Source organism: Podarcis filfolensis (genome assembly GCF_964270895.1).
Source record: "Podarcis filfolensis genome assembly, chromosome: 2".
Classification (NCBI taxonomy): domain Eukaryota; kingdom Metazoa; phylum Chordata; class Lepidosauria; order Squamata; family Lacertidae; genus Podarcis; species Podarcis filfolensis.
The window spans coordinates 12,496,134-12,523,590 of record NC_139605.1 but is presented as its reverse complement, the minus strand read 5'-3'; the positions used below and the strand labels follow the sequence as shown (position 1 = coordinate 12,523,590).

The window sequence follows — 27,457 nt, the reverse complement described above, 5'->3', positions numbered from 1 at the left end:
TGGGTAAGAGAAAAAAGGATTAAAGAAAGTGAATTATAAGTAAGTAAAGTGATAAGCAATTGGATAAGAGGAAAAAGATCAGAAAGTGTATTATAAGTATTGAAATTAGGGGTTGCTGGGAAAATTTAAAACAGGGATGCAGAAAAGGGAGGTATGGGGAAGTCGTTGAAACAAGGTTCAAGAAAAAGAGGTTAAGAAATTATACGTGTTTATATGTTTGTTTGTTTATGTATTGTCTTGTATTGTTTTTTTTTCTTTAATATGTGTTGGAAAATCAATAAAAAATTTATATAAGAGCAAAGAAGTGTGACTGGCCCAAGGTCACCCAGCAGCTGCATGTGGAGGAGCGGAGACGCGAACCCGGTTCCCCAGATTAGGAGTCTACCGCTCTTAACCACTACACCACACTGGCTCTCAGCATTTTCCCCTGATCCAACGCATTTTTTGTGTGTCGTTTTCACCAACATATGCATTTATATGCACACACTTCACTCTAGCATATTAACGTTTGTACACACGACTTGTCCGTAGAACTGCATTTGCAAAATCCAGAGAAGCGCAAATTTTAAAGCGTAGCTGCGTTTGGTTCACGTATTGTTGCCTGTTAGGTCGGTTTGCCTTTAAGTGCAAATGGAATTGAAATTCTCCCCCCACCTGCAATCTCAGGTATCAGCTCTAAGTCCTTCTAATGAACAGGTGAGAGATGAAAACAATGGCGGAATACAGTCAAAGAGCCAAAGTCGTCATAGCATGGCTCCCATAAGCTGACAGCTGGTGCAAGGAGGAACTTGACTTACCAGCAGAGGAGATCACAGCCTCTTCCTCATTTCTGTTTTAGCCAAACTGGGCGTGGTTGTTCATTGTTTGATGGTTTTCATGGGAGCCGATTGAAACTAAATCCTTTGAAGACAGAGGTCCTTTGGCTGGGTCGGGATGGCATGGGGATGAGGGACCAACTCCCTTCTCTTGCGGGGGCCCAATTAGTGCCAGTGCCTTCCGTTAAGAGTTTGGGTGTAATCCTTGACGCCTCCCTTTCCATGGAGGCGCAGGTTACAGCAACAGCCAAGGCGACATTTTTCCACCTTCGCCACATTAAGCAGTTGGTCCCTTACCTTTCCTGCCCCGACCTGGCCACAGTGATCCATACAACGGTCACCTCCAGGCTTGGCTACTGTAATTCGCTGTACACAGGGCTGCCCTTGAAACTGTCCCACAAGCTCCAGCGGGTGCAGAATGCTGCAGCGAGGCTCCTCACGGGGTCCCTGCCATGGGAGCATATTCACCTGGTACATTACCAGCTGCACTGCCTCCCAGTGGAGTATAGGGTCATGTTCAAGGTGCTGGTCTTGTGGCTTAGGGCCCTCGTATCTACGGGACCACCTCTCCTGGTATGCCCTGCAGAGGACCTTAAGGTCCATAAATAACCATAGTTTAGAGGTCCCGGGCCCTAAGGAAGTCAGACTATCCCCCACCAGGGCCAGGGCCTTTTCAGGGATGGCTCCGACCTGGTGGAATGCTCTGTCCCATGAGACTAGGGCCCTTCAGGATTTAACCTCCTTCCGTCGGGCCTGTAAGACACAGCTATTCCGCCTGGCCTTTAATTTGAATTCAGCCTGATCTTTTATTTCCCTTCCCTTCCCTCCCCCTCCCCTTTTATGAAGATCACCCGCTCTGAGACCCCACAGCTAATTCTCCCCTGGCCTCCTCGCTGGCCTAAGTAGGACCAATTCAGCCACCTAGCCCCGGGGATTAGGGATGCAGGTGGTGCTGTGGGTTATACCACAGAGCCTAGGACTTGCCGATCAGAAGGTCGGCGGTTCGAATCCCTGCGACGGGGTGAGTTCCTGTTGCTCGGTCCCTGCTCCTGCCAACCTAGCAGTTCAAAAGCACGTCAAAGTGCAAATAGATAAATAGGTACCGCTCCGGCGGGAAGAGTCGGTCACAACTAGACCTAATGGTCAGGGGCCCCTTTACCTTTACCTTATCCCTGGGGATTATCTAATTGATTTTTGATTTTTGAATTTTATTGTTATTCATGTTTTCATACTGTATTTTATGCTGCTTTTATAATTAAGTGTTTTAAAGCGTTTTAAATTTGTTGTTAGCCGCCCTGAGCCCGGTTTTTGAACTGGGAAGGGCAGGGTATAAATAAAAATTTATTTTTTTATTATATTGTTTGTGTGGTTGGGAGGAGCTGGGCTATCAACCTGTGTCAATAGCTGCTTCCTCCATGGTTCAGTTCTCTTGGTAATAATAATAATAATAATAATAATAATAATAATAATAATAATAATTTTTATTTATACCCCGCCCTCCCCAGCCAAGGCCGGGCTCAGGGCAGCTAGCAAGCAATAATAAAAACAAGTTGAATGAATACAACTTAAAAACAAGATTAAAAGACAACATTAAAATATTAAAATGCAGCCTCATCACAGGAGGAGAAAGGAAAAAGAAAGAGGGGGAGGGAATCAAATTGGCTCCAAGCCAAAGGCCAGGTGGAACAACTCTGTCTTACAGTCCCTGCGGAAAGAAATCAAATCTTGCAGGGCCCTGGTCTCATGAGACAGAGCATTCACCAGTGTTGAAAAGGCCCTGGCTCTGGTTGAGGCTAATCTAACTTCCTTAGGGCTCGGGACCTCTAGAGTGTTGCTATTTATGGACCTTGAGGCTCTCCGTGGGGCATACCGGGAGAGGCGGTCCCATAGGTACGAGGGTCCTAGGCCGTGAAGGGCTTTAAAGGTCAAAAGCAGCACCTTAAATCTGACCCTGTATTCCACCGGGAGCCAGTGCAACTGGAAAAGCACTGGGTGAATATGCTCCCATGGCAGAGACCCTGTGAGGAGCCTCGCTGCAGCATTCTGCACCCGCTGGAGTTTCTGGGACAGCTTCAAGGACAGCCCCGCGTAGAGCGAATTACAGTAGTCAAGCCTGGAGGTGACCGTCGCATGGATCACTGTGGCCAGGTCGGGGCTGGAAAGGTAAGGTAAGGTAAGGTAAGGTAAGGTAAGGTAAGGTAAGGGACCAACTAGTAAGGAGATAAGTTGGCTTGCTAGATCTGGCTAATGGCCCATCTAGTCCAGTATCCTGTTCTCACAGTGGCAAGCCTTACCTCTGAGCCTTGACCCTTCCCCCAAATGGGCGGCCGTTGGGGGAGGCACTCACCGTGGTCCTTGCATGTGGCACCTGGCTTCATCTTCAGGGCTCTGTTGGCACCCTCCGTGCAAGGAAGACAGATAGGCCTGCAGAGAAGACAAATATTTGCCGCCGACTTGGGAGCTTGAACCCTCAAAAGAGATGTGGAAGGGGGAGAGGGGGACTGGAAGGACCCCCAGCAAGGACAACATCAAAACGGTGGAGATGGCATGGTCCTCCTGGTCTACTTTGCTTTCCCCATGACCGGCCAAAGCAGAAATAGGAAAAATAGCACCCAGGGGCCAATTTCTGACAGACAGCTCAGCACTTTTTATAGGATGGGATCCTTGCTGGACTTTAGCATGAATTGGCCACACACTTGCGTTCTTGAGTGGCTGGGGAAACCCAGCCAGATGGGTGGGGCATAAATAAATCATCATCATCATCATCATCATCATCATCATCATCATCATCATCTTCCAGGAGAGCATCAACTTGTAATAATGTAATCCTGGTTATGTTCTGAGATCACTCAGTCACTCAGTGTAAACTCTTGCTTTTTAAATGCAGGCTATGATACTGGTTCACGGAGATTGTGATCCCCACAAGATTGAGAGCCTAAGCATGGCTTAGGTCACATCCACAGCATACATTTAAAGCACTCTTATGCTTTATCCTGGGAACTGTAGCTTCTTAAGGGTGCTGAGCTCACAGAGCTACAATTCTCGGCACCCTTCACAAACTACAATGCCCAGAATTCTCCATGACTGTTAAAACTGCACAAAGACCGCTTGATATCTATGGTGTGGATGTGATCTTAGAGGACAACAGAACTGCATCTCTTCCTTCTATATTCCCTCCTTTGGTGAAGGTTCATAAGCAAAGGCTGGATGGCCGCCTAGCAGGAATGCTGTAGTACTGATCATCCCGCAGAGGGTACGACCAGATGGCCTTTGGGGGTCCCCTACAACTCTGATTCCCGCTTTTAATACTGTTTGTGCCTGAAGTGGTTTTTGGGTGGTCACACTGCTTCATTTCTTATCAGTAACGGAGCCCTTCGTCTGCCTGATCTGCCCTGATACGGCACGTTACCTGATCCTCCCGCCAAACTGCACGGGTTTCTCCAGTTCGAGTAAGGAGAGATCATAGTCGTAGAATTCCTGGATCCCCTGAGCCATCTTGGCTTTCACGTTGAACAATTCGTGGTCGATCCGCCTCTTTATCCGCAATTTGGTCCCTCCTCTAGCTAGGGAGAGAAGAGTGAAACATCTTCAGTGTCTGTCTTCACCCAAAGCACGCCCCTCTTCCCCAACACCGTGACTGGAGAGTATTGGGTGAGATTCCGTAACCTTGATTTTGAATATGAGCGAACTCCATTTCCCATCCCCACCCCCTCTCTTTGCTATTGTGTTTTCTTTATAGAGCGTTGCAACAAATCATTGCCGCACATTGGAGACAAGCCTGCCTGCCTGTCTTTTTCAGAGAGCACTTTGAGCCCCGGATCGCTCTTGACCTGATGTGAACTGAATCCAGAGCTTTCTTGATCCAATCTGGATCTGTCTCGAATCGACCAGATCAGTTGGACGTGTCGTCTAGTTACCATGCCTTGCTGCCAGCACAGCAATCGATGGGACTTTCTTCTGGGTATAGGATCACAGCTGTAGCACGCATAACAGAAATGACCGCATATTTTTCCCCATTTACCTCCTCCACTATTTCCTCTTTGCTTCTGTTGAGTTTTAGATTCAAAGTCCGTTGAGAACTATCCTCTTGTATTCCTAAAGCACCATGAATGAGGACAGTCGTCTATCTGATGTAAGAATAGAGACCCAGGGTGTATATTTTGATTAGATTATGTTTCAAATGAGAGTCCCATGGACTGCAAGAAGATCAAACCTCCATTCTTAAGGAAACCAGCCCTGAGTGCTCACTGGAAGGACAGATCCTGAAGCTGAGGCTCTAATACTTTGGCCACCTCATGAGTAGAGAAGACTCCCTGGAAAAGACCCTGATGTTGGGAAAGATGGAGGGCACAAGGAGAAGGGGATGACAGAGGACGAGATGGTTGGATGGTGTTCTCGAAGCTACCAGCATGAGTTTGACCAAACTGCGGGAGGCAGTGGAAGACAGGAGTGCCTGGCGTGCTCTGGTCCATGGGGTCACAAAGAGTTGGACACGACTAAACGACTAAACAACAACAACATGTTTCAAATATGAATTGCATTTAACCTGTTAGAAAGATAGAACGCTTCGCTGAGTAGTTTTATGTCTAGTTCCTCTGTGACTATACCTTACAACTGCTGTGCTCTCTAGGCCATAAACAAGAAATCCTATCTAACCCTGAAAGTGGTACAAACAGCCACTGCTGATGTTTTTCTAAGCTTGTTTTGGTTAGCATTGGAATGTGAACCCAATCTCTTTTTGAGACTTCCTGTAGGCTCAGGGACACATGGAAGAGGTGAAGGAGTGAGACAGAGAGAGAATGGAAACGAGGTCTGATCACAGGCTTGGTTACCACGGCAACATGTGACATCCATGACCAAAGATGGTCAAATGACCTAGGCACTTGTGGGCATCCCAAGGTAATGGGGGGGGGGTAGTTGACAGCAGGAAGATGTCATACATGTTTTCTACCTAATGACCTGTGACCTTCCTTGACAGACATAAAGGGAGTGCTTTATGTTTAAGAATGTTTCATGACTAACTTTGTGTGCTATACAGTGGTACCTCGGGTTAAGTACTTAATTCGTTCCGGAGGTCCGTTCTTAACCTGAAACTGTTCTTAACCTGAAGCACCTCTTTAGCTAATGGAGCCTCCTGCTGCCGCTGCGCAACCGGAGCATGATTTCTGTTCTCATGCTGAAGCAAAGTTCTTAACCTGAGGTACTATTTCTGGGTTAGCGGAGTCTGTAACCTGAAGCATATGTAACCTGAAGCATATGTAACCCGAAGTACCACTGTATACGCTTTTGCTCTTCTTAACTGGCACACGAGCTGAGCTTTATCCTCTTGCAACAGAAATAAACGTTGGGTCCCTAACCGGATACTGGACTTGAAAATAGGTTCCTTGGTTCCGTGGATTATTTAAAAGGAGGTTTCTCGGCTGGGTAACAGGCAAGGTGGTGTCGAATTTGAATTCTTGTGGTATTCCGGCAAAACTAACCAAAAGAATACGAAATCAAAGTGATCGAGTTTTTAAGAAAGAATGATTTCTTAAAATCTTTTATAGAAATGATTTCTTCAAATGATTTCCAATCATTTATAGAGTATGTACAAAATTATTGTAAACAAATTAATATGTTAGCAGGCTGAATATAAAAACATTCAGTGGCTTAAAAAAATCTATAAGGAACATAGGGGATAAATAATAAATTGGTTTAATTTGGAAATGCAGCAAAATATTATGAGAACCAGGAACCGCAAAAAGAAGGGGAAGGGAGTCAAAATAAGATATATGTGATCAACTGTTTGCTTTTCAAGTTTTTGAATTTTTGTACGTTGTAAAAGTAATTATAAAAGTAAAATCGAATTCTTACCACATATCTAGCTACACACATACACATATATACATTAAGAAGAAGAAGAAGAGTTTGGATTTGATATCCCGCCTTTCACTCCCTTTAAGGAGTCTCAAAGCGGCTAACATTCTCCTTTCCCTTCCTCCCCAACAAACACTCTGTGAGGTGAGTGAGGCTGAGAGACTTCAGAGAAGTGTGACCGGCCCAAGGTCACCCAGCAGCTGCATGTGGAGGAGCGGGGAAGCGAACCCGGTTCCCCAGATTACGAGACTACCGCTCTTAACCACTACACCACACTGGCTCTCATTAGGGGCAGATGTACCTGCTTGCTACCCTTGCACGCCGAAAGCAACCATACTCTCATACGCTGAGTTTTGATTTCTTCTGTACAAGCCAATGGGGTCTTCCTTGCCTTACACAGCCAGCCAATTGCATTTTTGCTGCCTGAGACTGAGACCTGAGGCAGGAAGGAGCACCTCTCCTCTTCCTTGGCAGCAAAAGTACAACAATAATTAATTAAATACCTAGCAAACTGCTGCCCTTTGGCGCCACCCCGAAGCAGCTGCCCAAAGCGGCTCACTCACTCTGCCCTTTAATGGAAGGGCCGGCCCTGTCTCCAGAGCTCCCCTAGAGCAGAAACGCAGAGTTAAAAACACATTCTGCTTTTCCTTTTGCACCTTTTTCCAGAATGACGGTCCATCCTGCTGTGTTGTTGAATTTGCTGAAGCAGTGAGCGGATGTTAAGACCCACGTCTTTGAAATCAGGGCACCCCGACAAGAAGGTTCTGTCAGTGTCTACAATGAAGAGTGGATTAGGTTGGTTTCATCCAGGTCAGACACTCCCAGCATTAGGGATTAACAATATCATAAAGGGATGGGTGGGTGTGGACAGAGAGCAGCCTCTACTCACGTTGTATTGGAGGAGCACGTGCCATGGGTTCTTCTGCTCCCAGCTAGCGCTGTCAGAGTTGTTCGCCAAGCCACATATATCATGAAGATCTCTGGGATCTGAGAGTATTGGAAAGGGAAGGGGAAAGAAAACCTGGTCATTTTCAACATGCTCATGTCATTTTCTTACTCTGCTTTTTCAGACTTTCTCATAATAGCATAGGGGACTGTGGGATGTAACATACAACATTTCCTGTTTGCCTAGAGTGGCCATGCAGGGGAATGTTGGTCCAGCCACTTGAACTTCCTGTTACACCTGGTCTGGAGCATCCTTCCTTTGCATGTGACCAGGTAGGTGGGCGTGGCCCTTCCAGACCCCACAAAAGGTCCAGTCACGCAGCCACCTTCCTCTTTTGATGCCTTTTCTCCTCATGGACTGCACTGCTGCCTCTCTGTCAGCAGCACATGGGTCCGTCCTTACGAGGACGTAAGCCACACTGTCTCTGTAACTATAAGCTAAAGTCTGCCTTCAGGGATCCAACTGTGAACTGAATGTGAGTAAACTTCTTATTACTTTTAAAAGAAGACTGTTGTGTCTTTATTCTTTCAGGAGGGATCTTACCAGGGGTCTTACCCGGAATAATAGAACTTAAGAGAGTCTAGCGAATCTGCAACTAGCTTCCTGCTGTGCAAAGAGGGGAATGTACTCTAGTGTATGAATAAACTCACTAAGGTGAGTTAGGAAACACAATATTTAATCAATATATCCTCTCCTGCTACCTACAACATTCCCACAGAAACCACTTAAACCAAGCAACAACACCGGGTCCATTTAGTTCAGTAATGTCCACACCAGGGTTGGGCGAACCTTTCTGGATTAATTCTGGCAGATGGATGGGGCCGGCCGCCTGTCAATCACCTGAAGTCAGCTGCAAGGAGCTTTGAAATCCTGAAGTCGGGACTTCAAAGCACCTGACAAGGTGCTGCTAAAACAACCCCCCCCCCCCCCGTTTTAGCAGGCAATTCCAGGCAAAGTCCTTCCACCAGGAAGGGGTGTGAATGGAATCCAGCCAAACTGAGCAGGATTTAACCCCTGCTCATTGGTTGCTCAAGGATGTCACATGCTGACACTGGGCCTGACTGGAAGTGGCAATCCAGGAATACAGAAGCTGGCCACTTTTGGATTACAATGGGTGATGTCCCATTGTTTTATACCAGGAGGAGAACGGGTTCTTTAGATGTGGAAGATAGGAAGTGAGGCCCAGGAGGTAAGGATTGGGGTTTGCAGTTGCCTTTGGAAACAAGTTTGACAATTGGGCATGCTCATCGAACACAGCATGCTTCCTCACTCTGCCCTTCCACTTGCGATGGCCGTACCTTTGTTTAGCGTTTAAAGCCTGCAGACCCGGCATCCCCAGTCTCCCATCTAAGTATTAACCAGGCCTGACCCTGTTTCGCTTCCAAGGTTTGACCCCTGTCTTTGTTGAGTGCCAGAGAACATACACACCCAGGACATCTTCAAAGGCTGCCTTCAGTTCCTTAAGGTCATTCAACTTGAAGGCGTGCCTCTCGCCCGGTTTTTTGGACGCTATCTCATTCATGGCGCTCCAATCTACGTCAACAGTTCCAACTCCAAATGCATAGATATCTGAACGAAAGAGGGAAAAGAGACAGAAAGCATTGCTGGACATCCCGGAAGCAAAGTCCAAAATCCCATCACCGGTGGAGCTTAACTCTCAAAAATTCATGCCACCAGCCACGAGTTGTTTTTGTGTTTTAAACTGTTTTTAATTAGCGCAGATGATGGCTCAGTTGGTTAGTGCGTGGTGCTGATAATGCCAAGGTTGCAGGTTCGATTATTGTTTGGGGCAGCTGCATATTCCTGCATTGCAGAGGGTTGGACTGGATGATCTTCAGGGTCCCTTCCAACTCTACAAATCTATGATTCTGTGATTTTATTTGTAATACGCCTTGAGATGGTGGTTCAGAAGGCGGTTCATAAGTATCGAATTGAATTTTATTATTATGGTCACAGACCAGTTCCGGCTCACTTACAATATCAGGAAAATCATAAAACACAACAGGAATACATTGAATTGCAATTGGGTATAACAGAGACAATTCAGATATAGAAGCAATTAAAAATATATATTAAACCTTGATCACTAAAATATAACCTAAAATTGTCATTTAAAACCTTAATAATTTTGGTAGTACAGCTTGTTCCCTAGGTTTTATTGCAGTCGCATAGAATTTGGCCACCCTTAGCGTGATCTCTAGATCCTTGTCCTTGTAAGTTAATTGTAACTACGTATAATGTCCCAACTGGCCTTCCAAGTGTTGTTAAACCTGGGCATCAAGCTGTGGTGCAGTTAGGCCGTTTTAGACTCTGGACTTAACAGTCTTCTGCTCTCGGCTGCCTTTATGATAATGTTTATCATTAAGGCTTCATGTGCAACATACTTGAGCTCATTCTGCTAAGTGAAGCCCCTTGGACATCGGCCCTAATTTCCCATCCCTCACGGTGCCAGCTCAAACTTCCTTGTTGAGGGGAATTCCAGAGGACCAGGAACCTTCTAGCGGTTCTTTCTAAAGCGTGTTCTCAGGAAACACAGCTGGGTTTCCTCAGAATCTAATCAGGGCTCAGGCAGATAAGCTTTCCTGAAAGCATGCCAACCAAAACCGCACGTCAGATTCCTCCCTGCTCAACAACTTATCCCAGGAGCGTCGGCTTGCGAGGGTGATTGTGGAAGGGGGGCAATGCGGTGCAGTGTGTGTGACATCACTTGTGTGATGTCGGGAGGAGCTGGGCTGGAGCCAAACGCAGCAGCAGCGCTCTTTCAATGGCCAGTGGCTCCTTCTGCTGCCACCATTGGTGGGGGGCTGTTTTGACCAGGGGTCAGAAACCTTTTTCAGCCATGGGCCGGTCCATCTTCCCTCAGACCATGTGGTGGGCCGGACTAAATTTTTTTGGGGGGGAAATGAACAAATTCCTATGCCCCACAAATAACCCAGAGATGCATTTTAAATAAAAGCACACATTCTACTCATGTAAAAACACCAGGCAGGCCCCACAAATAACCCAGAGATGCATTTTAAATACAGTGGTACCTCAGGTTACAAACACCTCAGGTTACAAAGACTTCGGGTTACAGACTCCGCTAACCCAGAAATAGTACCTCGGGTTAAGAACTTTGCTTCAGGATGAGAACAGAAACCGTGCAGTGGTGGCGCGGCAGCAGCGGGAGGCCCCATTAGCTAAAGTGGTGCTTCAGGTTAAGAACGATTTCAGGTTAAGAACGGACCTCCGGAATGAATTAAGTCGTAACCTGAGGTGCCACGGTAAAAGGACACATTCTACTTATGTAAAAACACACTGATTCCTGGACCGTCCACAGGCCAGATTGAGAAGGCGATTGGGCCGCATCCGGCCCCTGGGCCTTAGGTTGCTTACCCCTGGTTTTGACCTTGCTTCCCATCAGCGGTAGGAGGAGGAAAAGAAGCTGGTCACTGCAGCCACACTGCCCTTGTCTCTGCACTCAGCCTCCTCCACCTCCTGATTTTTGGGGACAATAGGAGGATCCGGCCCCCTCTCCAAAATATTGGGGGGCCCAAAAGGGCTCAGCCTCCATCAGTTGGCACCCCGACTTTTCTTCAAAAATATGTAAGGATTCCGTGAGAAATGCATCGTACACAGGAAGCTGCCCCAGTGAAGCACATTCGTTTCCGATACGAGGAGAATGTGGAGAATGTGTATTCGTAAGGAATTGGGGCACCTTTGTTTTTGGTTTGTAATAAACAAAAATCTGGCCTTATTCCCTTATGGGGGACACCAAGAGCCCTCTTAGAGTCCTTTGTAGGTTCTCCATCGGTAGGAGAAAATAACAGAGGCCAACCAGAGAATGTTGAGAAGCAAAGCAGCTAGTAAGCCTGATCTTTATTGAACTGTTGCAACAGGGTGCTCCCCTCACATGGAGGAGAAAGAAGGAGGACCCAGAACAAAGGTGTGCCTGCCCTTATATAGACATTTTAAATTCCCTGCCCTGGAGCTCAAGACCACCCCTCCATACATCATACATACATCACAGAAGGGGTGTAACCCAAGACCACCCCCCAAAAACATCATACCTACATCACAGAAAAGGCGGTCTTCAACAGAAATTTGAATGCTGTTGTTTTTCCTCTCTGCCAGGTTATCTGATAATGCCCTATCTGACTGCCTTTCCTGGTAGTCTGGCCCTTCCTTTGCGATGGTGATTTCCCAATTCCTGAGACAATGGGAAGGTTTCCTCACCCCCTCCCTCCTTGCAGAGAAAACATTTGGTCAGTTTGGGAGTCCACATGGTTTCAGGGTGGTCTTCCTGTGCTGGTCCACATATCTATGTACAGTGGTACCTCAGGTTACATACGCTTCAGGTTACAGACTCTGCTAGCCCAGAAATATTACCTCGGGTTAAGAACTTTGCTTCAGGAAGAGAACAGAAATCGTGCTCCGGCGGTGCGGCGGCAGCGGGAGGCCCCATTAGCTAAAGTGGTGCTTCAGGTTAAGAACAGTTTCAGGTTAAGAACGGACCTCCGGAACTAATTAAGTACGTAACCAGAGGTACCACTGTACGTGCTTTGTTGGTACATTTTATGAACATTTATTATATATATATAAGACCTTAAATTTTTTATTTCAGGATCATTCATCGCTTCTGACATTAGCATTTACAAGCCGGACTTAGAACAAAATGGTGCAAGTGTGAAGTACTGCAGTGCAGGATTCAAGCCACTTCCATTCATCACATACACCCAACCCCAACCCATAGCAAGTCAGCATTCTGGGGCCACTGAGCCCGTTCTAGGCCGGGACACCCTCCCCATGACCCCTGTTACTAGGGTGGCCATGTGTCCTCTTTTTTAAGGGACACATCCTCTTTTTCAGGGGCAGAATTTCTGCCCGGGTAGATTTTTATAAATTTGCCAACATGTCTCTGGCTATACTTTCTTGAGGAGACATAGACATAACTGGTGATTGAAGACTTGCTTTCCTCTTCTCTTCTCCTGCTCGCCTCAGCAATATATCACAGCCTCTATAGCCTACATATAGGAGGGGTACAGTGGTACCTCAGGTTAAGTACTTAATTCGTTCTGGAGGTCCGTTCTTAACCTGAAACTGTTCTTAACCTGAAGCACCACTTTAGCTAATGGGGCCTCCTGCTGCCGCCGCGCCGACGGAGCATGATTTCTGTTCTCATCCTGAAGCAAAGTTCTTAACCTGAAGCACTTTTTCTGGGTCAGCGGAGTCTGTAAGCGTATGTAACCTGAAGCGTATGTAACCCGAGGTACCACTGTATTTAAAATGAGAGTCGTCATAGTGACTTCTTCTTCTTTTTTTTTTAGTTGCATAAGCACCAAGGTTCACAGCTTGGACATCGTAAGTATTAGGAAATCATATTGCGGAATGACTCGTGCAATGACCCTAACACAAGTCCCGTGAAAATGGGGAGTTGCCTGTAGAAAGTTTGTCAACCCAAGATGGGTGTTTTCCTGTGGGTATAACTTGACACAATATCCTGCACTGGCTCCCAGTGGAGTACAGGGTCAGGTTTAAGGTGCTGGTTTTGACCTTTAAAGCCCTATGCGGCCTAGGACACTCGTACCTACGGGACCGCCTCTCCTGGTATGCCCCGCAGAGGACTTAAGGTCCACAAATGACAACATTTTGGAGGTCCTGAGTCACAAGGTGGTTAGATTGGTCTCAACTAGGGCCAGGGCCTTTTCAGTACTGGCCCCAACTTGGTGGAATGCTCTGTCACAAGAGACCAGGGCCCTGCGGGACTTAACATCTTTCCGCAGGGCCTGCAAGACAGAGCTGTTCCACTTGGCCTTCGGTTTGGACTCAGTCTGACCCTTATGTTTCCCTCCCCTTATGGTTTTGATCTAGGGGCTACTTTTAAAATGAGGCTGCATTTTAAACTGCATTTTAACCTGTATTTTAAATTGCCCCCCCCCATTACAGTATGTTTTTACTGTAATTTTACTGGTGTTAGCCGCCCTGAGTCTGGCTCTGGCTGGGGAGGGCGGGGTATAAATAAAATTTATTATTATTTCTGCCATCAAGGTTCCTGTTCACTTTCTGCTGTCAAGGTTGTGTCATCTGCATATCTGAGGTTGTTGATATTTCTTCCGGCAATCTTAATTCCGGCTAGGGATTCATCCAGCCCAGCCTTTCGCAGCACCCTCCTTTTAACCAGCACTCAAGTGAAGTAGGTTTATGTGACTTACCCAGGTAGTCTTTCCTGTTTGCTCTCACGTTCAAAAAGTCTTCTATGCTGCGCACGGCCTTTGTGGGGGAACCTCCCATATTGGACTTCCCTAAGAGGACAAACAAAACCACACAAACAAAATCAGGCAGCGATTCCCACATTACATGCTGTAGCACACTGGGGTGTCACAACGAGAAATCATTACAAAGGCTCCAGTGTGCTGAAGCTGTATATTCTAAATAAATGCAGAAAGAAAGCCAGCAGGGTGTAGGGGTTAGACACAGCGGTTCTCAACCTGTGGGTCCTCAGATGTTGTTGGACTACAACTCCCATCATCCCTGAGCTCTGGCCTTGCTAGCTAGGGGTGATGGGAGTTGTAGTTCAACAACACCTGGGGACCCACAGGTTGAGAAAGGCTGGGTTAGAGTGTCAGACTAGGAACTGGGAGAGCAGGGTTCGAATCCCCGCTTGGCCATGAAGCTCACTGGGTGACCTTGGGAGTCAGTCACAGCCTCTCAGCCTAGCCTACTCTGCAGGATTGTTGTGGGGATTCAGTGAGGAGGGGTGAACCATGAACACCACCTGGAGCTCCTTGCAGAAAAAAAGAGGGGATAAATAAATAAATACAGTGGTACCTCGGGTTAAGTACTTAATTCGTTCCGGAGGTCTGTTCTTAACCTGAAACTGTACTTAACCTGAAGTACCACTTTAGCCAATGGGGTCTTCCGCTGCTGCTGGAGCACGATTTTTGTTCTCATCCTGAAGCAAACTTCTTAACCTGAGGTATTATTTCTGGGTTAGTGAAGTCTGTAACCTGAAGCGTCTGTAACCTGAAGCGCATGTAACCCGAGGTACCACTGTAAAATTAAAAGAAAGGGGAAGGGGAAGGGGAAGGGGAAGGGGAAGGAGGGAGGGAGGGAGGGAGGGAGGGAGGAAGGAAGGAAGGAAGGAAGGAAGGAAGGAAGGAAGGAAGGAAGGAAGGAAGATGCAGTCCTACATAGGCTATCAAGAGGAGAGAGGGGCAGCACTGCTCCTGGGCAGAGATGGTGATGCTACAGACAGCAGAAGAGCACAAGAAGCTGCCTTATCCTGACTCAGGCCACAAGTCCATCTAGCTCAGTATTGCCTACACTGACTGGCAACAGCTCTCCACTGTTTCAAGGAGGGGAGATTCCCAATCCTACCTTGAGGTGCCAAGGATTGAGCCCTTGCTAGAGGTCCTCCCCATCCCATGCATGCTGGAGTCCTAGGATGGAGGACTCCATTTGCACATTTGCTCCATTTGCTCCCTGCAGAGGCAGCGATGAACTGGGGCACTGGGGTGCAGTCAGGTGGCGGGGGAGGCTAGGAGGGACGGGTGACTGTGCACTGAGATTTCTCTTCGTTTCTCATCCCCCCCCCCAGTCTTAACTTCAGTTCTCGACATTTCCGCATCAAGCGGTCATTTTGATAGTCCTTGCGAAAACCCCTCACCATTTCGGTGAGAATTTCTCCCAATTTTTGTGTGAGGTTTTGCCGAATGTGCAAGCTTTTGCGGAGCCATTTCCCCTCACGTAATGCATTTTTGGACGGTCGTTTTCTGCAGTTCATGCACCACACAGATGACACTTTACCCATGTATATGTATCTGTGAGCAAGTTACTCAGCTGCAGAACCACAAAATGGCTGTGTCTCAGTTTGCATATTGTTTCAGAAATTTGCAAATTGGGTAGATCCACCTTTAACTGTGAACCGAATCCAGTTTCTTCCTAGTCTCTACTTGGGGCCACAATGATCACCTAGTAGTTCGCAGGTAATAATAATAATAATAAATTTTTATTTATACCCCACCCTTCCCAGTTCAAAAACCGGGCTCAGGGCGGCTAACAACAAATTTAAAATGCTTAATTGTAAAAGCACCATAAAATACAGTATAGGAACATGAATAACAATAAAATTCAAAGTTCAGAAATCAATTTAGGGGGAATCCATCTATTAAGCATTAGATTATCACCAGGGCTAGTTGGCTGAATTAGTCCGACTTGGGGCAGCGAGGAGGCCAGGGGAGAATTAGCTATGGGGTCTCAGAGCGGGTGATCTTCATAAAAGGGGAGGGGGAGGGAAGGGGAGGGAAATAAAAGATCAGGCTGAATTCAAATTAAAGGCCAGGCGGAATAGCTGTCTTACAGGCCCAACGGAAGGAGTTTAAATCCTGAAGGGCCCTAGTCTCATGGTAGGCAGAGGGACTGAACTCTCTGGCTTCTGTGCAACCTTCCTCCTATTGTGGGGAGGGAGGGAGAAGGTATCTCCCCATTTCTCCTCACCGTCTGTGAACAGGATGATGGCGTGACGGATTTTGTCCCACGGCACTTTGGTAAACTCCTTCTCATTAATCATCATCTGGTACACGGAGTCGAGGGCATCTTGAATGTTGGTTCCTGTTGCGTTGCCGTGGTCTGCAAGAGGATGAAGAAGAAGAGGAAGAGTTTGGATTTGATATCCCGCTTCATCACTACCCGAAGGAGTCTCAAAGCGGCGAACATTCTCCTTTCCCTTCCTCCCCCACAACAAACACTCTGTGGGGTGAGTGGGGCTGAGAGACTTCAGAGAAGTGTGACTGGCCCAAGGTCACCCAGCAGCTGCGTGTGGAGGAGCGGAGACACGAACCCGGTTCACCAGATTACGAGTCTATTGCTCTTAACCACTACACCACACTGGCTCTCAGGATGGCATTGGCATTGGTTTTTAATTTGATCTACACCTCTTTCAAAACTCGGGATGCCTTACAAAGCTGAAAGGGTGGGCAGTGCATTGAAACGTAAGATGTTGAAACAGCAGGAGCAAATCAAAGGAGCTGAAACAACAGCAGGTGAGAGGGGGGGAAATCCCAAAATTTAGGCAGTAGTCACATCAGAGCTGTCTTTCCCATAGGGCTTAGTGGTGCGCTGCGCCAGGGCGCTGGCTTCTCAGGGGCGCCCCAGCGAGTGGGGGAGCTACGCGGCTTTGCCGTGGCCTCCCCTTTCCCTGCACGCCTGGCAGCTGCGCCTTGCCAACCATATGGCTGGCGGGTGCGAAGCTTGCCTCCCAAGCTTTCGCGGGAGGAGAGCGATCCCTGCAGAGGCTTAGGATGGAACCTGCACGCCGCCAACTATAGTGCTATGGTAAAGGTAAAGGGACCCCTGACCATTTGGTCCAGTTGTGACCGACTCTGGGGTTACGGTGCTCATCTCGCTTTACTGGCCGAGGGAGCCGGCGTACAGCTTCTGGGTCATGTGGCCAGCATGACGAAGCCGCTTCTGGCGAACCAGAGCAGCGCACGGAAGCGCCGTTTACCTTCCCGCCGGAGCGGTACCTATTTATCTACTTGCACTTTGACGTGCTTTTGAACTGCTAGGTGGGCAGGAGCAGGGACCGAGCAACGGGAGCTCACCCATCGCAAGGATTCGAACCGCCGACCTTCTGATCGGCAAATCCTAGGCTCCGTGGTTTAACCCACAGCGCCACCAGTGGTAGCTTGAGTTAAGAACTTAATTCGTTCTGGAGGTCCGTTCTTAACCTGAAATTGTCCTTAACCTGAGGCACCACTTTAGCTAATGGGGCCTCCCGCTGCCGTGGTGCAATTTCTGTTCTCATCCTGAAGCAAAGTTATTAACCTGAGGTACTATTTCTGGGTTAGCAGAGTCTGTAACCTGAAGCGTCTGTAACCCGAGGTACCACTGTATATGGCTGGCTGGCGTGCAGTTTCCTTCCCAAACCTCCCTCACCCCACACCCCCGGGCTTCCCTCCGTGAAAGTAGCATTTATTACTACTCAGGAGGAGGCAGTGGCAAGATGAACATTTGGGGGCGCTGGGCGGATCTTTGCACCCCGGCGCCACTTATGCTAAAGACGGCCCTGAGTCACATGTGCCTTGAAGATACATTTTCACCACCATGAGAAAAACCTGACACATTTGCTGGGCCCTGAGTTTCAGAAAGTACATTTTGAACGCGCAGCTGCTCAAAAACGGGGTGGGTTGGTGGGAATCCCTCTCAGCACCTTTGTAGTTCATCTCATTTTGAATCTTCTCAATAACAATTTCTGTATCTTCAGCTATATCATCCTGGATGTCGACAATGGTCTTGGGCCGGCTGGCGTAAGAGATGACAGAGAACCTGATGGGAACATCAAAGCTGGCGATCTGGGAAGGGAAGGAAAGAAAGAAGAAACAGGAAAACAGAGGAAGAAGGAGAAAGAGGGGCAGAGGAGGTAAAAATGTGATTCGATGGGTTCATGTGATGAAAGATTTTATTATTATTTTTATCACGGCCTTCAGCCTAAGGTCCAAGGGTGAGTTACAAGAATGAAAACACAATATTAAAAACAGCTTGAAACAACTTAAATTACCACCAAAAGTGTATTTCAGTGACGGATAAATAATATATATTCATTTCCTTTCAGGGAGAATCTTTTTATTTGTCTTCTGGAGAAAAACCCACCATTTCTGGTTTGGTGTAGTGCTTCGCGTGTTGAACTAGAATGGGGTTGAGGCCTTGAGCTCCTTGGAGGAAAAGATGGCATATAAATGTAACAACAACAACAACAACAACAATTTTATTAATTATGTTCCGCCCATCTGGCTGGCTTGCAGCATATATAAAACAAAGTAAAACATCTAACATTAAAAACTTCCCAATACAGGGCTGCCTGCAGATGTCTTTGAAAAGTTATGTAGTTCTTTATCTCCTTGACATCTGGTGGGAGGGTGTTCCACAGGGCGGGCGCCACCACCGAGAAGGCCTTCTGCCTGGCTCCCTGTAACTTCGCTTCTCGCAATGAGGGAACCAGCAGAAGACCCTTGGCAGAGGACCTCAGTGTACATTTATATATTTGCAAATAGATAAATAAAGGCACGTTTACATGACTGCTGTAGTTTCCTCTCAAGGAACTTGAAATATACTCAGAGTCGAGAGTGGATTTCATGCTCTTTATTCAGCTCATAGTGGTGAGGAGGAATGAAAGTTCCCCCAGAATGTCTGCTTTATATACATTATTTACACAATGGGCCCCACATGATTAGCTAATTCCGGGATTCACCTGTAGGCCAATCAGGTTGCGGATTCACTTCCACCTGGAGCTGGATTGGGTGGCTTCTGTGGACCAATCAGAACACTGCATTCTGGACCCTATTGTTCTAGGACCAATCAGACTGCTGCATTCTGGACCCTATTGTTCTAGGACCAATCAGACTGCTGCATTCTGGACCCTATTGTTCTAGGACCAATCAGATTGCTGCATTCTGAACCCTATTGTTCTAGGACCAATCAGACTGCTGCATTTTGAATCCTATTGTTCTAGGACCAATCAGACTGCTGCCTTTTGGATCCTATTCAACTCAGTACATAACAGAACTCTTACGAATTGTAGTTATGACAGGATTATCATTCCCCAACTCCATCCATTGCTTAGTTACCCAGAGTGCCTTGAAAGAAGACTCTTAATGAACTGGATTTTTATTTTTATTTTAAATTATATACCCCTGCCTTGCCCTCATAGTTCAAGGCAGCTTACAAAAAAATCAGTAAAACACAATGCTGTGTAAACGGAACTATGTATAAAAGGAGAAGCAGAATCGAAACTAGCAGTAAAGCAGTTTAAAAGCAAACAGCAGTTAAAAAAAGGCAAAAACAACCCAAGGTAAGAGATACCAGAGTAAAAACAAACAGCAGTAAAAAACAAAACACCCCCCCCAATATTAATAAAAGCTAGATAGAAGGGAAAATAGAAGGATTGCATAAGGGTAGTAGACAGTGATAGCAAAGGGGCAGGCAGAGTTGCTAAATGCCAAAGGGGCATTTTAAGTAGGAAGTTCTTAACGCTTCAGAAAAATGTCAGCAAAACAGGGCAAGGCCAACCTTCCCAGGTATATGAGATCCAAAGTCTGGATGTGGCAACAGAGAAGGCCCTTTCTTTGCTTTTAGATAGGCTGAAACTTTGCCACAACAAATAAAACAACCAAAGGCTTAACAGCCCAGTTTGTATTTTTGCCTGGTTGCCTTTTCTTTTCTTCCTGCTCTGACCGAAGAACCTAGTCTTGAGTGACTCAGATAAAGGGGGTCTGGCCCTAAGCGAGCCCCCCATTTTCTAGCAACACCTTTGCCCCAACCAAATGTGGGCTTATGGGTGTGGGATAAATTTTATTCCATCGACATTTAAAGGCGACTCTGCCTCATTCCCCACTTTGCGAAACACCGCCATCTTCCCAAATCCACACTTTTCCCATTTTTTTGCAATGTGCTTCTTCAGCTAAATGACGAGTACAGTGGTACCTCGGGTTACATACACTTCAGGTTACATACGCTTCAGGTTACAGACTCCGCTAACCCAGAAATAGTACCTCGGGTTAAGAACTTTGCTTCAGGATGAGAACAGAAATCGCACAGTGGCGACACGGCGGCAGCTGGAGGCCCCATTAGCTAAAGTGGTGCTTCAGGTTAAGAAAAGTTTCAGGTTAAGTACGGACCTCCGGAATGAATTAAGTACTTAACCCGAGGTACCACTGTACACAAATGTATGTACGTGGAGGAAAACGTGTGTTGTCGGTGAAAATGACATCGGGGGGAAATTGTGTTGCAAAAAGGTGAAGTTTAGGAGGAAATGGCACTAAAACGCTGACAACTTTTTCATGACGACTAACATGCCACAAACTGATATGGAAAACTGAAATTAAAACCAGGGTGGAGGAGAATAGAAGCTAAGAGAAATTGAAACGGACAGATTTGCCCAATTCCCGCGTGGGCTTGGCCTACAAGGCCTCTGAAGCTTAGATTAAGAAGTAGGCAGGCTCTGACGGGAGAATATCATCTATTATTATTATTATTATTATTATTATTATTATTATTATTATATTTGTACATTGCATGCACACCCTGCGTGAATGGGCTCTAGGGGAACTAGAAATCAACATTGTACTAGCAAACGGACCTAAAAGTACAAAGTCAAAACTTTTGCAGCTATCATTAAAAGTTGCAAAAGCAAAGAAGCACGGGACTAAGTGAGAGAGAAACCTTTGGAATAACATCAGGATATCAGCTCCGCACAAGGCATGACGGATAGCAGCAACAACCAGTAAAGATAGACATAATATTTTTCAAGGACAAGAAGAAACAACATGGACAGAATAAATGTCACACACAGGAGGAACAAGGATGTATGAGATCTTCACTTGTAGACAAACAAATCATTAAATGAGTCAATACGAATAGAAGTTATAAATATTGCAGCTGTTGTATAAGGGATCACTATTATGACTGGAATGTAACTGAAATTAATAAGATTTTGGAATGCAGAAATAAAGTAAATCATCAAACCATCAATTCTAGCATGTTGGGGCCCACCTAAATTATGTAATTTGGTATTTGAATGATTGATATTGGGAATTTTAATTTGGCATTAATATAATGAGGCTATTATTATTGGAATTGAAAACTATTTTTTTAAAAAAGTACAAAGTCGCATTCGTACAAACCTACCCTGGTGATTATGACCTCCAGACACTGCTTAGAGATGTTGAAGTTGGGTTCAGTTACGCTGTGAGATGCATCCACAAGGAAGTAGACATATAGGAAGCTGTCTTTGGAGAGTATAAGCCGTCGTCCTAATGAAGGAGCTAGTATGGGGAAAGAGAAACCATCAAAACCATAAAAAATTTTGGAACCCCTCACCGCAGATCAGTTGGTTATGTTTACTCAGTTTGTAAGCAGCTTCTCACACAAAAAACACAACACCCCTCTGCCAACATTATTTCACACATTCCAGAGCTGAGAGACAAACTAGTAAAGGTAAAGGGACTCCTGACCATTAGGTCCAGGCGCGGACGACTCTGCAGTTGCGGCGCTCATCTCGCTTTATTGGCCAAGGGAGCCAGCATACAGCTTCTGGGTCATGTGGCCAGCATGACTAAGCCGCTTCTGGCGAACCAGAGCAGCACACAGAAACACCGTTTACCTTCCCGCCAGAGCGGTACCTATTGATCTACTTGCACTTTGACATGCTTTCGAACTGCTAGGTTGGCAGGAGCAGGGACCGAGCAATGGGAGCTCACCCCGTCGCGGGGATTCGAACCGCCGACCTTCTGATCGGCAAGTCCTAGGCTCTGAAGCCCTGAAGATGCCTCTCCTGGCAAAAATGAACCCCAGACGCAAGCAGAGGCTCGCCATAAAATGATGCTACGTTTATTTTATTCGGAAGGTTTCTAGCTTGCTTTCCGCTAAAAATAAAGCCAGCTGGAGTACAATTGCACAAATCAGACCTGCACAACTTCTCCTGACTTGGATGAAATGGAGGAATGCAGCTGCGTGTCATCAGCATAGTGGTGACGTTTCACACCAAAAATATACAGGTGAAACTCGGGAAATTAGAATATCGTGGAAAAGTTCATTTATTTCAGTAATTCAACTTAAAAGGTGAAACTAATATATGAGATAGACTCATGACATGCAAAGCGAGATATGTCAAGCCTTTATTTGTTATAATTGTGATGTACAGCTGATGGAAACCCCAAATTAACAATCTCAGAAAATTAGAATATTAAATGAAATTAGCAAAACAAGGACTGCAAATAGACCAATATTGGACCTCTGAGAAGTAGAAGCATGCATATGTACTCAGTACTTGGTTTAAGCCCCTTTTGCATCAATTACTGCCTCAATGCGGCGTGGCATGGATGCTATCAGCCTCTGGCACTGATGAGGTGTTATGGAAGACCAGGATGCTTCAATAGCAGCCTTCAGCTCTTCTGCATTGCTCGGTCTCATGTCTCTCATCTTTCTCTTGGCAATGCCCCATAGATTCTCTATGGGGTTCAGGTCAGGTGAGTTTGCTGGCCAATCAAGCACAGTAATCCCACAGGCATTGAACCAGGTTTTGGTACTTTTGGCAGTGTGGGCAGGTGCCAAAGTCCTGCTGGAAAATGAAGTCAGCATCTCCATAAAGCTCATCTGCGGAAGGAAGCATGAAGTGCTCCAAAATCTCCCGGTAGACGGCTGCATTGACCCTGGACTTAATCATGGAGTTAATGAAGCACAGTGGACCAACACCAGCTGATGACATGGCTCCCCAAATCAACACAGACTATAGAAACTTCACACTGGACTTCAAGCATCTGGCATTGTGTGCCTCCCCATTCTTCCTCCAGACTCTGGGTCCTTGGTTTCCAAATGAGATGCAAAAGCTGCTCTCATCAGAAAAGAGATTTGGGGAGCCATGTCATCAGCTGGTGTTGGTCCACTGTGCTTCATTAACTCCACCATATTCTAATTTTCCGAGTTTCACCTGTATTTTTAAAAAAATAAAAAACTGTCCAGTAGCATGCACATGAAAGCTAATACCAAGAACAAACTTAGCTGGTCTCTAAGGTGCTACTGGACAATTTTTTTATTTTTATTTTATATATTTCTGCTGCATCAGACCAACACGGCTTCCTACCTGTTTCACACCAAAGTATATCATGGGGAGAATATCATGGGGAACTTTGTCAAAAGCCATACTGAAATCAAGATACACTATGTCCACAGCTTTCCCCTAATCCACCAAGCTTGCAATTCTTAACAAAGTAGCCGAGAAGGATTGAGAAGGCTGATGGAAATAACCCCACGGAAAGCACCACTTTAAAATAATATGTGACTCTCTGTCTCTGCTCTGAGTCCCAGCTTGGCCTACAGAAACTACCGAATTTTTCGCTCTATAGGGCGCACTTTTTCCCCTCCAAAAATGAAGGGGAAATGTGTGTGCGTCCTATGGAGCGAATGCAGGCTCCTTGGCTTCAGCGATAGCAACATGAAGCCTCCAAAGCACAGAGGGAGCGCTCCCTCCGCCCTCCGGAGGCTTCAGGGATAGCCGCCTGAAACCTTCTGAGCGCAGCACGAGTTCCCGCTGTGTTCCGGAGGCTTCAGGTTCCTTTCGCTGAAGCCAGGAGAGTCTTGCTTTCCCGGCTTCAGCAAAAGGAACCCGAAGCCTAAGGAGCGCAATGGGAACTCGCGCTGCACTCAGAAGGCTTCAGGGAACTTTGAGGCTGGCGGTGGGGGAAAGCAGCGCTTCCCCCCACTGCCAGCCCCACAAGCTCGGGGGGGGGCAGCACAGTTGAACGCACAGAATGCACCTTGTTTTAGAGGAGGAGAACAAGAAAAAAAAAATTCTCCCCCTCTTTGCGCAGCGCCGCTTCAGCGAAGTGGCAGGAGAAATGGAAGGGGCTCCATTTCTCCTGCCGCTTCGCTGAAGGGGCGCTGAGCAGAGAGGGGGAGAATTTTTTTTTCTTGTTCTCCCCCTCTAAAACAAGGTGCGTCCTATGGTCTGGTGCATCCTATAGAGTGAAAAATATGGTACATTGGGGCTCAGACTCACCTGCAGTGGTCTCAGACGGGTCAGGACCAGAAGATGACACGTCGCTCAAAACTTCAGTAAACGAGGCTCCAAATTCAGCTCTGACATCTTCAGCCCTATCGTAAGAATAGGGGGCTGTAAGGAAAGAGAAAAAGGGGTTGGGGGTGCTTTCTGTCACCGTGAGACAAGATAGCAAAGGTGTCCAGACTTGTTCTCCCAAGGGGAGGTGGGGTGGAGTGTAAGTGATATAGAAAGAGCATAGACAGAGCCTGCCCTGCTGTGGACAGGAAATCACATTATAATGAATTAGACGGGTGGCTTTCAACCTTTCCGAGTGCACAGCTCCCTTGACCAACCACATTCTTTCTGCGGCTCCCCCTGCGGAAGATGAAGTGGAGGCTGTTATGTATTCAGTGGTCTGTGTTTGTCTGGACTAAGGATTCTGAGCTCCTGTGTTCTGATTCGATACATGATGTCCAATCACAAAACATTTCAGGATTTGGGCCTCTGCCATTGGCCCTTAAACTCCGAGTCATGATTCGCAGCTTGGAAGTTTAGACAGCCAATCACGATGGGAGTGGCCCTGGCTTTCAGAAGTGTATATAAGCAGTTGAATTGCCCGTTATCCAGGTATGTAGTTCAATAAAGGTTCTTTCTGTTATCGCTGTGTCTTGCCTTAGGTCAGGGGTCTGCAACCCGCAGCTCCGGAGCCGCATGTGGCTCTTTTACACCTTTGCCGCGGCTCCAGGGCAGATACTAGCGAGGGGAGGAGGCGCATTGTGCGCCCCGACACTCCCCACTGTGGCAGGCGCTGTACTGGCTGTGACGTCGCATGGGGGCGGTGCGTGCTGATACGGAAAGGGGGGGGTACCATCTTCGGCCCCTCCACCAGCTCCAGTGGACTCGAGGCGATGACCTCGACAGCTCCCTAAACCCCACACTGTCGCACAAGCACCACACTGCACCCTCTGCACCCTAGTCCTGTAAATAAAGGACTTCTCTTTCCCTCTCCCTATACGGGCGGAATAAGCCCACCATCTTTCCTTCGTTTCCCTCTCGCTCCATTCTTAACGTGAGTAGACCGTGTCAAATGTATCTCCCATTGACTATAATGGCCGCGCTTTGGCCAATCAGAACCGTGCATTCGCCTTGCAGAGGTAGCTCAGCTAGCTTTGCACGCCTCATTTAACCTCCTGACAGGTTGTTGACAGCTCCCCTGCTGGGAGAACAATGGAATCGAAACTCCTGGACCCCTGAATGTATCAAAAACTGCAACAATGTATCCATTCACTTCCGACTTTGATTAGCAATATGAGAGTGAACTTGAAATAAGCTGAAACTTCTAAAATTCATATAAAATCAACCCTAGCACCGATTTCCTTCGTTCTGGTGTCAATCAGCTCAGCTCCCTTCGGACTCTACGATACCCTATTTCCCTCCATAATCTCCTAAGCGACAGGTCACGTACTCAGGAAGACCCTAATCCTGTCAGATCGTTCTGCCAAGCCCTTCCTCCGGGCAATGCCAGGTGGCAGACGATGCATATCTGGACTATTGTTCTATCACCACCGGTGCTCAGGAAGTGCTTATCTATGCATATCTCTCACTCCGCACACTGCCCCCCTCCCTTCCCTGAAATGCTAATGTGTGTAACCCCACCTTTCTGTAACATATTCATGATGTAAGCTGTGAAACCCAACCTTCCCATAATGTATTCATGACGTTTATTGCACTGTATTCTGGGACTTGGAGGGAACTTTTAAAAGTTCATGTCACCCATTTCTGGCTGTTCAATCTTGCCTTGAACCTGTTGCGCAATAAACCTTGGATCTCCGCATCTTGCTCCTGTGTCCGGCTGAGCTCATTTTTCCGCTAGGACCCGCGGACTTAGTCCGACGAGCCGGGAGGCTGAGCAGACTCGCACCCGGAATTTTACCGTAACAGTGCGTTAGTCACGCACCATCCCGACGTCACCTTCCCGCCCGCCCGCTACATTGTAAGGGGCTTGTACGCTGGTCACTGCATTGAAAGGGGGCGTGTACGCTGGTCACTGTTTTGAAGGGGAGTGAAGAACACACACACAAAAAAGGGTAACTTGTTAATTTAACGTTTACTTCTATCAGGAGGAGTAATTCTGAGGGGTCAAACAAAGAAATAATAAAAAAGTGACAAAAAAGTTATTTTTATAATGACGAGTTTTGCGGCTCCCAGTTTTTTTTCCTTCGGAAACGGGTCCAAGTGGCTCTTTTTGTCTTAAAGGTTGCAGACCCCTGCCTTAGGGGATCCCACCTACACTTCCGGGAATATCCGGAAGAAGGGAATTCCAAAAACTAGGTAGCATTAAAGGTTTAACAAAACAAGAAAAAGATTAAAGGAAGGGACATATGAGAGAAGAGCAAGAGAAAAAGGATACAGGAAGCCAGGGGAGACAGAGGATGGTGTGTGTGTGTTTGTGATGCTTACCTCTACAACTTGGCTCAGCTCCTGACCATTCGCCCTCTGGAGTGCAGACCCGCTGGGAAGACCCCACCAAGTCCAGGCCACTCTGACACTGGAAGGAGACCCGGTCGCCAAGACGGTTGCGCCCCCCAGTAGCAATTGCCCCTGGTGGGATGGCAACGCTTGGGCAGTGCCCCGCTGCAGAGAGGACATGTGCATAAATGAGGGCAGAAACGCAGAATATGTGGAGTTATATATCATATGGCAAGCACCACCAACCACAAGCAAAGCACATCTCCAACTGCACATTGCAGCAAATTCCATGGCCCAAAAGCAACTATGAGCCAAACTACCTGTTATGTTAATCACACTGTTTGCCTAAAGTTATTACAGGGGAGCATTGTGTAGGACGTGGGTGGCGCTGTGGGTTAAACCACAGAGCCTAGGACTTGCCAATCAGAAGGTCGGCGGTTCGAATCCCCGCAACGGGGTGAGCTCCCGTTGTTCGGTCCCAGCTCCTGCCAACCTAGCAGTTTGAAAGCACAAAGTGCAAGTAGATACATAGGTACCGCTCTGGCGGGAAGGTAAACAGCGTTTCCGTGCGCTGCTCTGGTTCGCCAGAAGGGGCTTAGTCATGATGGCCACATGACCCGGAAGCTGTACACCGGCTCCCTCGGCCAATAAAGCGAGATGAGCGCCGCAACCCCAGAGTCGGTCACGACTGGACCTTATGGTCAGGGGTCCCTTTACCTATTGTGTAGGAGAAAGGGTTTTTTAACCCACTGTGGTCCCAATCCAGAGAGAGACCCCATGCTGGCTATTTGCACATTGGGGGTGGGGGTGGGAATTGTCCATTTGCTCCAAGAGGAGCCCCCCTCCATACAAATAGAA

At 47.0% G+C, this 27,457-nt stretch overlaps 1 protein-coding gene across 1 annotated transcript in view; it reads right to left on the bottom strand.

Moving 5' to 3' along the window:
* The window catches only part of C2 (complement C2), a 46,441-nt gene that overhangs the window by 12,174 nt on the left and 6,810 nt on the right, over nt 1-27,457 (bottom strand). Inside the window, exons 4-14 of the mRNA XM_083600710.1 lie at nt 26,591-26,764; nt 24,149-24,262; nt 21,280-21,416; nt 17,807-17,948; nt 16,093-16,224; nt 13,809-13,898; nt 9,046-9,186; nt 7,561-7,658; nt 7,328-7,445; nt 4,225-4,378; nt 3,163-3,239 (exon numbers count right to left, since the gene is read on the bottom strand). Of these exons, the coding sequence (XP_083456836.1) occupies nt 3,163-3,239; nt 4,225-4,378; nt 7,328-7,445; nt 7,561-7,658; nt 9,046-9,186; nt 13,809-13,898; nt 16,093-16,224; nt 17,807-17,948; nt 21,280-21,416; nt 24,149-24,262; nt 26,591-26,764 (1,377 nt within the window). The remainder of the gene's footprint in view (nt 1-3,162; nt 3,240-4,224; nt 4,379-7,327; nt 7,446-7,560; nt 7,659-9,045; nt 9,187-13,808; nt 13,899-16,092; nt 16,225-17,806; nt 17,949-21,279; nt 21,417-24,148; nt 24,263-26,590; nt 26,765-27,457) is intronic.